The sequence below is a fragment of the Daldinia childiae genome, assembly GCF_008694065.1.
Source record: "Daldinia childiae strain JS-1345 chromosome Unknown Scaffold5, whole genome shotgun sequence".
Taxonomy (NCBI): domain Eukaryota; kingdom Fungi; phylum Ascomycota; class Sordariomycetes; order Xylariales; family Hypoxylaceae; genus Daldinia; species Daldinia childiae.
The window spans coordinates 1,326,829-1,343,133 of NW_022984646.1; the positions used below are offsets into that span (position 1 = coordinate 1,326,829).

Consider the following 16,305-nt stretch of genomic DNA (forward strand, 5'->3'; position numbering starts at 1 on the left):
TCCTAAATATTAATGTGCTATAATGGGAAAGTGGAGTTTCACGTCGAGGTATTTCATTGGTGGGGTATGAATTAGACGCACTACCGTCTGATTTAAAAGTGAGGTTTAATACTTCGTGGATTCAGTTAAGTCGCCTAGTTATTATTTATTTCTTAAATCATCCAATTTCTTTGGTATCCTCCTCATGTACCTGATAACATATCTCCCCCACTTACCGCTCCCCTTATTTCCCATTACTTCCTCTCCCCTCTGTCGGTCCCCTCGGTGCATACTCATCCAAGTCTATATCCAGCTCTTTCGTGGTCTCGAACCCGAATTTCTTATATGCTTCGTACGCCTGATGCGACGAATGTACCCACATGGAGAGGCCCAGGTCGTCGGCTATAGAATTCCCGTATCGTAGTAGGGCACTGCCTACACCTCGGGATTGGTATGAAGGTGATACGGTAAGGCCAATAACGAAGATGCAAGGCGTATCCGAGGGGACTAGATCAGATAGCCATAATTGCATATCGGCGTCTTCAAGGGCGTGGAGACGATCGATAGAGTTCTTCTCCTTTCCCTCAGCGCATTCATGCTCATCCGTTTCGTCATTCTTCGTTTGCCGTCGCTCTTGCTCTTCCTCCGCCGGCTTCGTGTCTCCGGGTCCATTCCACGGAACTAGCGCTGGATCTAAACCCCTAAATGCCCACCCGGCGTGCCCAACAATTCCGCCCGTTTCCTCATCCACGGCTTTGACGTAGATGTATGTTTTCCTATGCAGAGTATCGAAAAAGCCGGAACGGGATATGTCATACATATCAAAAGGCTTTCGGCCTAATTGCTTTACGATAGTGTGGGGGTCGACGGAGAAAGCCGATGAGGTAATGCGGGCGCAGACGGGGATGTCGGCGTAGTTGAGGGGTTGGATGGAGATCGAAATTGGCTTACCGGAAGACATGATGCCTGGTAGTGCTGCTGTGAGTAATGAGTAAGAGATATTGGCGGATTGTAGACGGCCATCTCATAATGACCGGTTCGGGTTGTAGATGGGTCTGTTGGTTCGGAATATTTCCCCGCTTCCTACGGGGTGGTCCGGTGTCATTCCCCGAAGCTGCCTTCCTAATATCTATCCAGTAGCTGTATATGTGCCCCCCGACAACACGGCAATGATACGCGCATATAATGGATGTTAACGCAGTGAGATATGAAAGACGTTTGCTATACTGAATCTGGACTCTACGTGTTTGAAATCCAAGGATATGCGGAATTTCTTTTATACATGCTTAATATGTACATAGCCTGTTTAATGCCTCCGAGTAAGTTTTAAGGATGAGGGATAAACTAAAGATACGAAGCCCACCCTTTGAGGCAGTTGAAATATGGTACTCAGTATGAACTCGACACCCTCGAGCTAACTTATAAAAAACGGAGATATAATAGAACATCCAAAAAGATGCGGTATAAGGGGAATCTAACCCCTTTATGTTGGACTCGCGGGGAATCGAACCCCGGACCACTCCCATGCTAAGGGAGTATTATACCACTAAACCACAAGCCCCAACCAATTTTTGAATCAGAGACCTCGGAAGATACGATTCGTGCTGAAGATTTTGGTATCTCAAGTTTTATATTCACTATGCCGGTTGAAGAGGTAGCGTGCCCTAATCGACGGAGTGGAGCTTTAGGTACTTAGCGTCTTTCGTTCGTATTTATAAAATAACCAATAAGTCACTTCTATTACAAAGACAACGCTGTGGGAGATTTAGTTGACTACCTAGGTATGTCAAATGTCAAAGCATCCACCCACTTATTCAAGTGTAATATCGGCTTACTTAGTTCCCTTAATGTAAGAGCAAATAATGATTATGTAAAAAAAGGATGACAATAATATAAATAGTAAGCATCATATGGAATATAACAGGTAGATATCTTTAATCCACCACCAGTAAGTTTTAACATTATAAATATCCCAACTGGTTCACAAACATCAAGTCTATACTGAGTACATACCGGAGTTATATATTCGACATTGGTGGGAAAACTAACGCCGGACTCATTTTGGGCATGAAAAAGGTTGTTAAGGCTGTGTACGTCATGTTGCCTTTACATCGGTTGAGGTTTTTCGGGCCAATAGTATTATAATAGTATTATTACCGGAGATGCCGGACCGGCAAATTCGGATTGGGCTGTCGAGTGAAGCATAGTCGGAATGAATACTACCGGAAAGGCGTTTTAACTACCGCGACTTCTGGGTCTAGCATCTTGCAACTCGGTCTGAGTCTCGACCCCGCTGTCAAGGGAAGATACAGAAAGGGAAGGATGATGCTGGTGGTAAGTGGTAAGTGGTAAGTGGACCTAGACGAGTCGAGATGAGAGATTAGATCTCGATCCCGGAGGATCTGGTTCGATTCGAAAGCAAGATCAACGCTCTAGAATTTTCCTCTTAAGTGATAATAGTTGTTTTGGGTTGCCTTGGAGGTTACATGCTTTGAGACTGTTGAACGAAATGGGATAGTCGCGTTTGCATCACATCGTCAAAAAATCAGTCGATGGCGTCTTGGAGGGGGAGGTAAGAGATACCCCATTAGGAAAATCACTAGGGCGTGTTTTGGACTGCTAATCTGCGAAGTATGAAAGTACCTAATACCTAATCTATGTACCTGTATATTGAATCCATAGCCACTCGGAATGTAGTGGCCCTGGCAGAAAATTGGCATAGAGGTTGCAATTTGAAATCATCGGTTAATAAGTGGCGCACCGGACAAAACATAAGTGGATAATGGGTTTAAGCATACGGTAGTAAAGATTTGAAATTTTTAAGGCCGTACCTTTCTCGAAATTTAGGAGGTTTAGGTTTAAAAATAACTCCCGAAAAAAAAAGCAAAGGGCTAGAAACGGGTCGGCGTTTTGACCGTTTTGGCCGTATTTGCGAAGAGAAAAAGAGTAAGGAGCTATCTTTAAATCCAGCCGGGGATATTCCGTCGGTCGCAAGTTCCAATGAGGCAATGCCAAGATATGCTGGTAGTTTGCCCGTTTAGGAATGGTCACAGCGGAGTTTCCAGGTGCATTTCCTCCCTTGTTTCCGATAACCGTCTGCATTTGCACCGGGGAAACTCCAAAGAAGGTTTCATTAGTCCAACATCCAGAGCCATTTGAAGGTATTTGCCAGTAGCTTTTTTATTTTTATTTTTTATTTTTCCTTCTCCCGCCGTACTACCGGACTTCTTCTCAATCAGGCATTCTCTTAAGTCCTCGCTTGAGAAACCGCGCGGAGGGGGGAGTATTCCTTTTACACTGTTTTTGACTTCGCTGAGGCCGTGAGCTGGACTTTATTTCCGACCGTTTCAATCCGACTCTAAATTATTTATTGACTGGTCGTGAAGTCTTACCCTGGGCACGATGGACTCTCGGCCCGGCAGCTATCAGACAAGTGTCTTTCGAGCGCAGCCGACCGAGGGAGTCCAACGAAAGATCCAAAAGCGCAATCGTCCTCCTGTATCTTGTCTACTATGCCGGACACGCAAGTGAGTGACACTTTCCTGTCCCCCGTGTACCTATTCTAGCTCATCATCCTTTGATAGGGTGAAATGTGACCGCCAACAACCCTGTGAGAGGTGCGTTAAAAGTGGCGAGGCCAATTTTTGCGAATATGCGCCTCGTGCCTCTCGCAAGGCTCGCACGGATTCGCGGCCGCAGGCGGACGTCCGGGCCAGACATGAGCCTATGTCTCGCCCCGTTCTGCAGGTCCGTCTCCAGAAACTTGAGGAAATGGTCAATAGCCTGGTCTATACTACGCGCAATCGAGAGCCTACTCTCGATACCCCTTCAAGTTCAGACCAGCGAACGGAGACCACTGAGACTCGCTCTGACCTGAGCTCACCACCGAGTTTGGCGGCGTCCGGATCGGGAGGCCCGCTTCTCCCTACTACGCTTGGTGAGCATAGTTATGTCGGCGCTACTCACTGGGCCTCAATTCTTGAAAGTATTCATGATATCCAAGGCATTCTCCGAATTGAGACGGATGAGCCTCCTACTCCTTCACCTCCACCGCTGAAGGACACCGCGGATAGCACGGATATTCTCTTCGGCAAGTTGGTACCCATAACTCTCTCGCAGGCTGTTACACGATTACCGCCAAAATCCAAGACAGATGCGCTCATCTTGGTTTACTTCCGCCACAAGTTTATGACTGCCCCGTACATTCATACTACGAAATTTCAACGAGAGTACGATGCTTTCTGGGATGATCCGTCTTCCATTAGCTTATTGTGGCTGAGCTGCCTTGCTTCTATGCTATGGGTCGCTGCGTCGATAACTATCATGAGAGGCGAAAGCGACGAATCTGTAGCAACGCTCCCGGACAAGCTGAGGGCACTATCAACTGAGTGTCTCGTATCGGGGGATTACCTATCTGCTGGGCCTTATTCCATTGAAGCACTTCTATTACACAGCTATACGGAATTGCAAAGGAACAGAGAAATTGACTCTAGCTTGTGGGCTAAATTCGGACTTGTCGCCCGACTTGCTCAACGTATGGGATATCATAGAGATCCCAAATACCTTTCTAACATCACGCCCTTTGAGGGTGAACTCCGTAGGCGAGCATTCTTTTTCATTGAGGTTTTCGATGTCCTCTTCTCGTTTCAGCTAGGCATGCCTCCGATCATCCGTGACGACGAGTGTGATACCGAATCGCCTAGCAATCTATTTGATTCCGACTTTGACGAGAATGTTATGACTCTACCTCCATCGCGACCCGCTACTGAGCCCACTTCCACTTTGTATTTATGTCACAAATCAAAGCTGTGCCGATTACTACGCCGGGTGATTCGCTTTGCACTATCAATCCATCCTCCTCCATACGAAGAAGTTTGCAAGTTGGATGATGAACTCCATCAGTACCGCGAGCACGTCCCTCCTTCATTACAAATAAAACCAATACGCTCATATAGCTTTACGGACCAGACATATGATATTATGCATCGACTTATGTTGGAATTGATGTACCTCAAGAGCCTTTGCGTTCTACACCGCCCATATCTTAATCGTGAGAAGGACAACCCCGCATATGATCGGTCACGGAATACATGTCGAGATGCAGCTCTTAGGATTCTTGACCTACACGCCGAGTATGAGGAGGAGAGCAGGCCTGGTGGCCGAATATATGAAGATAAATATATGCTCTCAGCCCTAACACTCCACGACTTTTTAATTGCGTCGATGATATTATGTCTGGATCTTACGGAGAATCTGCCGAGCAGGTGAGTTCAACTCAGGGAACACTCTTAGTCACTAGCTCACAGTTTCACAGCCCAGTAGATCGATCGAGAAAGCTGAAGGCTCTAGGGACGTCTTACAAGATGTGGGCTGAGAGAAGGCAAACTTCCAGGGATGCAGCGCATGCTACCCGGGTTGTGGGTGCCATTCTCCGGAAAGTATCAATGCAGGATTCTGCCGTTACTCGCTCGCCACCGCCGCCGCCACCAAGGCCAGAAGTTCGGGACGGTTCGCTAGCTAGCTTGTTGAACAATGATGTTCAGCCAGCTCCAGCGCCGTCACCCCCGTTCGATCATATAATACCATCTTTTGATTTCTCTTTAGAATTTGCTAATAATGCGCCGCTTGATATTGTATTGAATGGCAATAACACAATTGACTGGGTAGGAAGTATCCCCTTAAGAATTCAGACTATGAGACTCATTGATTTGTTTTGCAGAGCGCAATCGACCAGTTCCTGCTAGACAGGGACGACGGCGGATTTAAATCTGTCCTTAGATACCGGCTCGGGAAGCGCTGTTACTACTATTCAGATTTATACTAGATAATACCTAGAATTTTATCGGCGACGGAATCACGAACTATACGCTAACCTACCTGATGAGTTAGCACAAAACTACCTGCCTAGTACCTGGGTGTTGTAAGAGGCGGATGAGATTTCGCAGCTAGGCACTTGTTGCCTGTTACCATATAGATATTTGTTTTGTTTTCTTGAGACGTCTACTGTGTATAGATACCTAAGCTGGGCCTTCGAGGGCGACTTATTATAATGCATTCATCGAGGGCGTCTGGGCGCCTAGTTAGCAAAAGAAGCAGGGCTGTCATTTAAATAGCGAGTGGTTTTATGGAATTTTGCTTTTTTTTTTCTGTTTCCCGAGTGTTGATTGTCTTATGTCGTGAGGGGTAGTGTCTCGCGCCCCCCGTCCGGTTGCTTATGACGGTGGTCCAGGGGTCAGTGCCAGGTATCGTAATACTTGTTCTGGCTTAGATGTGGTGGGCAGTTTGTCTAGTCTATAGAAGAATGGTTCCCGGGTGCTATGAGCTAGAAAGACTCTGCTTGCACCGGGGGATTCTAGGATTGCCTTCTACTGTTAGTTGGATAGATATCATAATATTACAAACTACTAATAGCTGGAGTAGACCGAACTCTTTGAAATGCTATAGTTAATATGTGTGTGAATAAATGTGTATAAATAAAGCGTGTATATGTATAATATATGTATAACCAAAAAGAGGGATTTTACTATTATGTTCTTTGATGGTGTAGCAAGATTTTATGTTGTGTTGCGTAACCAGGCATAATTGAATCGAGTCTCGTCTGCGGTGATAGTGCTGAGACCGGCATCACATTGTAATTAGATACATCTGTAATAACCCGAACAGTCTCAATAACTTTGGAGACTGTAGTTGAATTTAATTCTATACCCGTCATCTAATATAACGGGGAGAGGGTATGTATAGTCTAGTGTAACCGGGAAATGCTGCCCCAACCCGATGGTAAATAGCCCAATATACCTATATACAGTACATGGTTCGTAGATTAATTTCCTCACTAATCTGAAGGGACCTCAACATCTCCTAAACTTGGAGGATACCTAAGTAGTGGCTCCCCAACCTCGGCGAAGACTTCCCTTGGACATGTTTAACCTCCTTTCTGCTCACCTAGGTAGTACAAGTAGGACTGCAAGACTATCCCACGTAGTCATGTATGTCTCAGTTCAGGCTGCATCAGAAAACGCCGTACTTGGCTGCGTAAGCCCATGGCGCCCGTGGCTTATCCTATAACCTCTTCGTGTAGATCGACGGCCTATCAATTGATCGTCCGGCTTCTCCCATCTACGTAGCAAGGACTTAGCGAACAGGCGTTGGTCGCTAATGTCGGTGGGTTTCTCGTCTAGCTTCCTCATTAAGGTCGCAACCCATTTCCTTTTGACCTTGGACACGTTGGTAATTTCTTGCACCGTACGAGCGTTTGACTCGAGTCCGACTTGCTTCAAGTTTCGCATGACCCTAACCGCTTCCTCTATATAGCCTTTTTGAAGCAGAGCCCCGATCACAGCGTTCCAGGTGACGATATTGGGCACGATACCTTCCTTGATCATCATGTTAAGAGTCACGATTACTCCTTGCGTGTGTTTATGATTTCTGAGACCCGTCATTAATATCGTGTAGGTGTAGACAGACGGCTGCGGATGAAGTACGTTCTTCCCGAGCTTTTCTAACTCCCGGTTTGCGCGGTTATGCATGCTTTGTACTATGCGGATACCGTTTTCGAATGTCGAACCGAATTGCATAAAATTTCGTAAGAATGTGTCAAGAGCTATAGTTCCCTGGTCTTTTATGATCTGGGTTATAATCGGATCGCCCTTATTTAAAAGCTTCATGAAGTAGTTATAATACATTCGTAAAGGTCCCGTCCTTTGAATGGTCCAGAAATGGACTCTAAACATAAGTCCCAGGGTGATGCTGTCTGGCTGTATGAGCAATGCATCTGGTAGTGGTTTTAGCATAGCAATAAATCGATCGACTCCTTTTAACTTGGGAGATACCTGCTCCGGGCGCGTGGCAAGTAGATTCTCCAGTGGGAAGAGAGTGAGCCTTTGCAACGGGGCGAGTTTAAAAAATTTCAAGTATGCCTGGACCATCAATCTCCAAGCGCGTGCTGTGTCCCTTTTTCGTTGTCTTCGCCTGTGCTGCCGTTGAGACTCATTGTATTGGTATATGAAATCTAAGACATCATTCACGAGGTATAGGGACCAGACTTTGCGTGCCTCAATCATGGTGATAATATGATGGAGCGATTCAAAATCCAAAGCATGCTTTGCTCCGTTAATAAGAATCGAGAATATGTGAGGGTCCGGTTCGATACCACGATCGGCTAAAAGATCAAATATACTCAATGCGACCTCGACTCGTCCGCGAATGCAAAAGTTCCGCATGAGTGTAGATAGAGTGAGTATATTCGGCTGGAACCCGGCGTCCAAGAGCATTTTGAATAGCTCGTCTGGGGCTGCGTGGTCACCTGGTAAATTGCCTTCTTCCACTGAGAGGAGAGTGGTACAGGTGCTGATCGCTGCTGGCGAATTAATGTCGAAGCCAGGAAGGCTCGAAAGAAAATGTATGATTTCAGCTGCGTGTACTTTATATTTCGAGCCACGGGCGAAACGGCTTGCGAAATGTAGTAACGTGTTTTGGTTTAACGGATGCTCGATGTTTTTTAGGTCTTCATGAAGCTCAACTAACTTAGATGTGTATAGCGAGGAGATGACTTTCCGAATCACCAGTTGCTCTAGGACCATATATCTTGGGGTACTGTTCTTAAGCAAGAAGAAGACGAGCTCGGTGACTTGCCGGTGATCACTCTTGCTGATCTGATTATCATCTAAAGTCTGGGAAAGGAGATAAACTATATCCTCCACGATGTAGCTTGGGCACCATGACGGGTGAAATGTTGCCCGAATAAGACTGGGTATTGTGCTAAGGTGTGAACGAAACGCAGATATTATTATTTGCGGCCATAGGGACTCGCGTCTTGTTTGGTTTTGTCTCTGCCATACTTCCTTCATTGCTTCTGAGTCTTGTCTCCCCGAAGGCGTCCATAAAGGGTGCTTGGATAAATCGTCATCCGTCCCAGAAGCATGATGTGAGCTAGAGACTATTTCGAACAGTTCTCTGAAATGAGTTTTCCACGTGTGAAAATGCTCGAGTCGTGTTCCAGCTTCCATCGCCGACCGCCCCCCAATAAGTCTTTCCAGTTGGCTTATCGCATGACGTGTTTCTCCAGGGGAGAGACCATACGTGTGCATTAGATCTTCATATACGATGCTGTAGTCTCCTAGAGATTGTAGTATCTTTTTTTGTAGGTCATGAGAACCCTTGACTGGTAGATTACGGAGTTTATCCAGCTCTGGCCGAGGTCGAGGAAAAAACTTCTTAAAGTTTCCATCCCATGCGGGTTGACTCTCTACAATTGGGTCGTATGTAGGAAGTCCAGAACAGTGACTATCCGCAACATCGTATCCATATGAGGGTTCTCGTCTTTGCTCTGCTGGAAAAGTCCATATCGACTGCGGCGCTGCTGTCGAGATAGCTTGAGTATGTAATTCAAAACGCTTAGGTCTTATTCGCATAGAACGAGGTTGGGTAAACCGGGCTATGCATTGGCGACATATGAATGGTATTGTCATGATCGAAAGATAAAATTGTTGCCAGTGCGGGCAGATGGATTCGATCGATATGTGGTTGATGATTAGGCATTTTCATGACCATTTGCATGCATCGCGTTGTAATTTTAAGGGAAAACAAAAGTGAAGAAAAGCCTAAAAGTCTACCATTATAGGAATTTGGAGGTATACTACCTCTAAAGTATCAATAATATACAGAATTAGATGTCGTAGGGCGGCATTTCTCTAGATGTTGAAGCATTTAGAAGATCCGCTAAAAGTTGCATAGCAGGGGTTAATTTCCTTATCGCACCTAGTATTCTTATCGATAAGTAATAATAACGACTACCTGCACGCCAAACCGCCATGTCGAACTTGCATGTACCTTTACTTTTTTCTAAGCTTAAGCTTAACTCCATTTTCGAACCTTTATTATTATTTTTTTTAACAACTCTACTTCTTCACAATTCTGAATAGGAGGGGAAATATAATTGGCAGAATACGAAAATGTCAACATCACAAGCAACACTCAGCGCGGCAGCCGACGACCGCAAGGCGCGACTTGCTAAGCTCAAGAACCTAAAGCGCAAACAACCCGCCGACGAGATCGCGCCTCCAGAATCAGAACGTTCGGCATCGCCACCTATACGCCCGCATCTACGTCCGTAGAGAACCCAGAAAACCGGGAAACAGAAGAAGCCGTAGCGCTCTTCACCTATCAGGCCGCAACTATGACCCCGAGATGAGAGGCCCGAAGCTGGGGTTTGAGGCGCCGCCGACACTAGGTATGGAAGGGCCAACGCTGGAGGAGCAAAGCAGCCGAGTAGAGGCCGAGATCAAGCGGAAAGCTGCCGAGGACGCAAAACGACGACAAGGGTGTCGACCTGTTCAAGCTCCAACCTAAGAAACCGAATTGGGACCTCAAAGGGATCTGGATAAGAAGCTAGAGATTCTCAATGTGCGTACAGATAATGCTATTGCAAGCTGGTTAGGGAACGTATTTCAAATGCCCAGGACGTAGCGAAAAGACAGCTAAGCCTGTGGAAAATGGGGATGAGGGAAGTGTCGAGGCAGCAGGTATGGATGGTGTTGCGTTAGTTGAGGGTGTACGGGTACGAGAGAGGGAGAAAAGGAAAGAGAGAGGAGCGCGAGGATGAGGATAATGCATGAAGACATCTTGAGGAATTGAATTTGCATGGCTACGGCGTTTGGTTTACAGCATTGGCGAAAAGTGGACTCAATTACAATATATGTAAGCTTAAGTAGAACTGGGTTTTCCTTAACTTAATACTATGATACCCAAATCTTAACGACTCGTGTTCATTGCCTGCGTAAGAGCTAATCTCTTGGAGAAGGGGCTTAGACTACGCTCGCGTTGCTCTCGACGCGGCGGTGCGCCCCCGTCTTCGGTCGTTCCTGTGAATAGGTACCGGGTCCCGGCTTGCTTGTTTTCGTAGTCTCGCGGGGGCTTTTGTTACGCCTTCTGGGCTCATTTGGAGATCTGGAACGAAACTGTTGTCTTTCGCGTGGCGGCGGAGATCTGCTAGGACTTGAAGAATATCGTCTACGCCGATTATCTAGAGATCTTTGTCTCGGGGCTTCATCTCTTGCATCATAATGACTTCGTATAGGGCTATCATCCCGGCTGGGGATCTTGACCGCCTTGTAGGCCCACCTAATGGGTTGTCATTTTTAATTGACCTCCGAAGGTTTGGGTCTTCGCGCTGGTTATAGTCGCTGGCGGAGCTATACGAATCCCTTCGCACGCTATGACTATTCTCTTTTAGGAATATCTAGATGAGCCGCAGTGGATTGCTGAGCTAAGGGTGGCGGTGAAGCGGACCGCCTCGTAGATATGGAAGACACAGAATCATAAGAAGCTGATCTCCTACGTTTCGGGGATTCGTCACCCGATTCATCTTTCTCTAGTTTCTCGCTTCTTCGCTCTTTCGGCTTCTCTCTTGGCCAGTTCCTCATCAGCCACACCCTTCCTGTAGAACTGTTAGTGGTGCCTAGGTTTAGTGTCTCTGGGTAATTCATACTGCTTCTGTAAGGCATCTGGGGTGTCACTGGCTAGCTTTGGAACAAGTTTCGGGTTGAAGAGTTGCTGTGTCCGAGACGGTCTTGAGACGTAAGGCCGCTCTTGTGTTGTGGCCTTACATTCATATGAGTAGTGACGTGCTAAAAATGTTAATAGATTCTTTAAGAAAACTGAATTGGATAGGACATATCTCTTTTAAGACACTTTTGGCATTGTACACTTGTAGGAGTAGATTTTGGAGGACCCCGTCGATACATGGCTATGAGGTTGATTGGCTCTTATGATGGTGTAGTTGAAAGTGGAAGAGTCAAAATGACGGTCTAGGCTTAAAGTATGAATTATAGGTTTGAATTATAGGTTTGAAAAGAATGAGATGGAATTGGTATTTTGTGAAATATTCTAATACAAGTGTATTGTTCGTTTGCTTAACATTCTGCGCAGACCTTTGATGACATTGAAGGTTGGTTACATGTATCTACCTTAATGTCCTTAGAGATATTAAGAAGTACGTACCTTTATATTGTGGCGGTGCAAATTCCTCAGCCATGAATCACAAGTTCCGTGCACCGTCTTACCTTATGTACATCTGAAACTCAGAAAGCTAAAGTAAAGCCTCATGCTGAACATGGAAGATGGAATTTTGGCAGGTACGTACATGTACTGTATACATCTTTAGGTACATATATGTACTATAAGGGAGTAACCAGCCGCAGTCAGGGACAACGGCTCCTACCGGCAGCAGGCGGCAGGTAAACTGAGGCGCTAACTACTCGCTAACTCGCTAACTAGCGCCTCCCCAAGACTTGTCCCAAAAAGCCCTGCCCATTTTTAATGTTCCAATGTTCATCGACCGAGAACTGACCCGACCTGGAAGAAAGATTGAAACTTGATTTTACTTCACTTGGTTTTGGTCACGATCGATTTTTCACCATCTTCCAATCCGCAACGACTAAACCTCATTTTAGTCCTTCGCATTTTGGAGTACATGAGGACTTCACTGTCGCCCTCTTACCACCCAAAAGGCTGAGTGCGACGGCGAACCAAATTTAGGAATAGAATAGAGGAAAGGTTATATGGTAGCCTCATTCTCCTCTTATTCGGTCACGGTCACGGTCACGCTATATCTAGCCATCGGTACGACTCGATCCACCGAATAATATCGTCGGTCAGAAGAACACATTGGTGCCTGAGGTGGCTTACGACTCTACCCAAATACGGATATACCACCACCTGCGCATCATTTTAGATCTAATCTTTTGCGACCGAGTTACCAGTACGAGCCATACTTATACTTTTACCCTCCATAGGTATTCTTTATATGACTACCTACATACAACTACATACGACTACATACAACTACATACCAATGTACGTGCAACCCAACTTTTCTCTATATCTACACATACATACCTACCTATATATACTACCACTCAACTATTACATCGTCTTTAACCAATCCAATCCCCATTTGATCCCAGTAACTGACCTAACTGATCCGGTCTGGGCCTAAGCCTACCAGTCCCCTTCTATTCTTTTCACTCCTCCCCCCCAATCCCGCATCCCACCCTGATCTTCCTTCCCATGCTGACAGCAGCCCTATTCTAGTCTCGACCACTCCCACTACTATTCTTCGGCACCTCACACATAGTTCATCATCTGTAGCTTGAGAACCTCAACACGGCCCTCTGCGCTTCAATACTCGAACCTTGGAACCTTCCGATACGATTTCGAGATATCCAGATCACAACAATGATTAGCCGTATTTCGTACTCCCCGAGGGCTGCTTTTGTTCATTTTCTTTCCTGATTCCCGGCTATTCTGACGTCGTCATACCGAAGCTATTGGTCCTCTCGGATCGTTAAGTGTATTTGTTCGTTTGGGGCTTTAATTAGAACTTGCGAGATTACCGTCGCCTCTATTTCTGTCGTTATCGAGAACGAGTGAATACGTCTTGCCTACTATACTCAGCTTTAAACGCGATCCGTACGAACTATGGCGACCGCACCCCCCGCGACCGCTGGTCCTAAAAAATTGTCTTTTGCCAAGGTATGACTGATCTAAGCTTGAGCTTCGTTTCTGCGCGTTGCTTCCCCTCCTGTCCTATCGATATTTAAGCTGACGAAAAATTTAGGTGGTTGCGTCTAAACCTAAAGAAAATATGCCCGTTGTTTCGGCCCCTCGAGTTGCTGTACCAGCCATAGAACATCGCTCGCAGCCCGTTGTCGTTTCCACTACTCCAGTCGCGACGACTAAGAATGCTACAGCTACATCTGGGAATAGTCCGGTAGCTGCCGTCAAGCCTCCTCTAGTTTCTAAAGAAAATGGTATAGTTGCTGTTCCGTCTAGTAGCGTGGTCGTTGATGGTACCAGACTTGCGCAAGGCGGGAAGAATATGCATGCCTCTCTCTCTATTGCTAGCGTTTCGTCTACGCCTAGTCTTGTTGTGAATGGCTCCTCGTCTTCCGTCGGCGAAACACAAACTAAGAATGACAATGGGGCGTCGGTATCGGATGACGCTTCGCAGAGGGCTGATTCCAACTCGGAGATGGGTACTAAGGCGCCCAGTATTGACGGGAAGAGTATTACTTCGGGAACTACATTTCGCTTGATGAGAAGGAATCCCTACGCCCTGATGACAGTGCCAGCGTGAAAGCGTCTGCGGAGGAGGACGAGCCCTTTTCGATCAGGGGCTCACTAATTGCTAACTCCCGGATTGGCTCTGAAGTGGCTCGCATTCATCGTCTTAGAATTGGCGATATGCCAGAGAGACGAATCGTCCAAATACTCCCCGAGTTGCAAGACAAGGGAATTGCCACCCCACAGAGCGGGTGCTTCCAGTCAGCAGCCTCCGGTAGAGCAACCTCAGACACTAGGAATCGTGAATGGGTCGTCCGATGCCTTTACATAATATACGGCCAGAACCCAGACGAGAAGCTTTTAGAAGCTATGCAATCCCCGAAAGACCGGATTTTCCTCCTACGGCTGGAGCAAGATGTTATTAACTTTGTTCAAACCTCTAAGTAAGCATAGACCCGATTCCTGTAAGCCTTGAAGGTGCTAATATTTGACCAGGGAGCCCTATATGGATCTTCCACCGAATAACTCATTCTGCAGAATGTTAACCCACAAGCTTGCTGACTATTATCACATGACGCATTCTTTCGAAGCCATCCAAGGTTCTGTTCGTATCTTCCGGACTCCTTTCTGCCGAGTTCCTCCCTCCTTAGCCAGTATTGTGGGCAATACCCCCAATAGCAATACTACCACAACGCCTCCGCAACTACTACCGAAGAAGATCATGCGGCGTGGCGAGGAAGGTGGATCAGGACAAGCTAGTAGCAGTCCATCCAAAGCAACCTCCGAAGTGGGAAGCGATGGCAAGGAAAAATCGGCGAAAGACAAGTAGGTATCCTAAATATTAAACGCATATTCAGCGCTGACCGTACGCTAGGCCTACTAGAGAGGAGCGCGAAGAGGCGTACAAACAAGCCCGAGAGAGGATTTTTGGCAGTTCGGATAAACCTGGAGAGTCTACACCAGGTGAGATATTTAATATTCTACTACCAATTATGTTAGCAAGCTACTGACTAATTTTAGAAAATGACGATGCGAATGGCATCTCTCGAGCAAGTTCCGTATCAGCAAAGGATAAGTCAAGCCTTGGGAAACGAGGAAAGACGAGCAAGCAGCGAAGAGATGACTCCGAGAGCTTCGATTCCCGATCACAGTATCAACCGTATTACCATCCTCACCAACCTAATTGGACTACGCCTCATTATATCCCCATCGGGCATCCACAGTACAGCAGTCCTGTTCAGCAGCCGTACCAAAGCCCCATACCCCAAGCCTATGCGCCACCTGCGCAACCCTATCCTGCTATGATGCCTAATGGCGCATTTCCGCAGTACGGCAATATGCCAATGGTGAGTGTTCTCTCAACACGTTGTATACTTACGTAGCTAACCTTATCTGAAGTATCCTCCTCAGACGCAGGTCACTCCGCCACGGTACACTGCGCCTAATGGCCCCGTGGGTGCTTACGCTGGCCCGGTCCCGGTCCCGGTCCAAGTCCCAGTCCCAGTCCAAACCCCTCCGCCTCAACAATGGCAACCCAATTATACTCAGGCCCCACCACTAAGCCCGTATCAAAGCCGGGCCCCTCAACCTCAGACCCCGGGAAACCCAGGGCCAGTTGGTATTCCTTACGCATTTGGACAGCTTCCTGCGAATGCCAATCCGCATGATCCAAAGAGTCAGCATCCTATCCCGGGGAGCTACAATCGGCATGCATTTAATCCCAAAACCCAGTCGTTTGTCCCTGGCAATGGCATGGTACAGGTCCAACCTCCGCTACCCCCTTATAATATGGGCGGGCACGGTAGCCCCCAGGTTGGCTCGCCTCATCTAGCCTATAGTGCATATAGCAGCTCTCCGGCTCCACCTCAACCGTATGTAGGTGGACCAGGCTACGGGATGAGTCGGCAAGGATCTAACAGTTCGTTGCCGGCTTATCACCCACCCCAGCCCCAGCACCTCCCTCAGCATCCTCCAGTACATCTACCCCAAGTGCCGGTTCAGATGCCTAACAAACCGAACATTCCCATTCCCCCGCCGACCGGACCAAACCAGACTTTTAGCCACTTACCTACCTACGGCAATCCGGCCACCCTGCCGCAAAAGCCACCCACTGGAATCTAGACGAAAACTCGCGCAAGGCAACACGTGCATGAAAAGTTAGCAAGCATTAGTGGTGTTTATTCTTTTCGGTGAGGACTTAAGACAGTTTTAAGGCGGATGGATAAAGGGAATCTTACAGAGACAACGACACCGGCGTAAATTGGC

The 16,305-nt window shown here is 46.9% G+C and overlaps 6 protein-coding genes across 7 annotated transcripts; 3 read left to right on the top strand and 3 right to left on the bottom strand.

Moving 5' to 3' along the window:
* Window positions 1–223: 223 nt before the first annotated feature.
* On the bottom strand, window positions 224–940 carry GL218_05489 (uncharacterized protein; the record flags this gene model as incomplete). Its single annotated transcript, XM_033582153.1, has 1 exon — window positions 224–940. The coding sequence occupies one exon, from the start codon at window positions 938–940 to the stop codon at window positions 224–226; it is 717 nt and encodes a 238-aa protein (XP_033435027.1).
* A 2,441-nt stretch (window positions 941–3,381) lies between these two features.
* GL218_05490 (putative transcriptional regulatory protein C1F7.11c) lies at window positions 3,382–5,803 on the top strand (the record flags this gene model as incomplete). Its single annotated transcript, XM_033582154.1, has 4 exons — window positions 3,382–3,506; window positions 3,564–5,243; window positions 5,294–5,642; window positions 5,699–5,803. The coding sequence occupies 4 exons, from the start codon at window positions 3,382–3,384 to the stop codon at window positions 5,801–5,803; spliced, it is 2,259 nt and encodes a 752-aa protein (XP_033434285.1).
* Window positions 5,804–6,977: 1,174 nt separating this feature from the next.
* GL218_05491 (putative pentatricopeptide repeat protein) lies at window positions 6,978–7,553 on the bottom strand (the record flags this gene model as incomplete). Its single annotated transcript, XM_033582155.1, has 1 exon — window positions 6,978–7,553. One exon carries the CDS (start codon window positions 7,551–7,553, stop codon window positions 6,978–6,980), a length of 576 nt encoding a protein of 191 aa, XP_033434286.1.
* A 2,376-nt stretch (window positions 7,554–9,929) lies between these two features.
* Window positions 9,930–10,326, top strand: GL218_05492 (putative cwf18 pre-mRNA splicing factor; the record flags this gene model as incomplete). The annotated part of the gene is made up of 2 exons (XM_033582156.1): window positions 9,930–10,083; window positions 10,145–10,326. The coding sequence occupies 2 exons, from the start codon at window positions 9,930–9,932 to the stop codon at window positions 10,324–10,326; spliced, it is 336 nt and encodes a 111-aa protein (XP_033434289.1).
* A 1,011-nt stretch (window positions 10,327–11,337) lies between these two features.
* GL218_05493 (uncharacterized protein) lies at window positions 11,338–11,720 on the bottom strand (the record flags this gene model as incomplete). The annotated part of the gene is made up of 3 exons (XM_033582157.1): window positions 11,338–11,413; window positions 11,465–11,603; window positions 11,684–11,720. The coding sequence occupies 3 exons, from the start codon at window positions 11,718–11,720 to the stop codon at window positions 11,338–11,340; spliced, it is 252 nt and encodes an 83-aa protein (XP_033434293.1).
* Window positions 11,721–13,455: 1,735 nt separating this feature from the next.
* Window positions 13,456–16,161, top strand: GL218_05494 (uncharacterized protein; the record flags this gene model as incomplete). 2 transcript variants are annotated; one of them, XM_033582158.1, is made up of 7 exons in its annotated part: window positions 13,456–13,509; window positions 13,595–14,109; window positions 14,211–14,483; window positions 14,536–14,865; window positions 14,915–15,003; window positions 15,061–15,386; window positions 15,439–16,161. In XM_033582158.1, the coding sequence occupies 7 exons, from the start codon at window positions 13,456–13,458 to the stop codon at window positions 16,159–16,161; spliced, it is 2,310 nt and encodes a 769-aa protein (XP_033434281.1). The 2 variants fall into 2 exon arrangements, with proteins under 2 accessions (XP_033434281.1, XP_033434280.1); XM_033582159.1 differs by lacking the exons at window positions 13,456–13,509; window positions 13,595–14,109 and having other exon boundaries at window positions 14,221–14,483.
* Window positions 16,162–16,305: the final 144 nt, after the last annotated feature.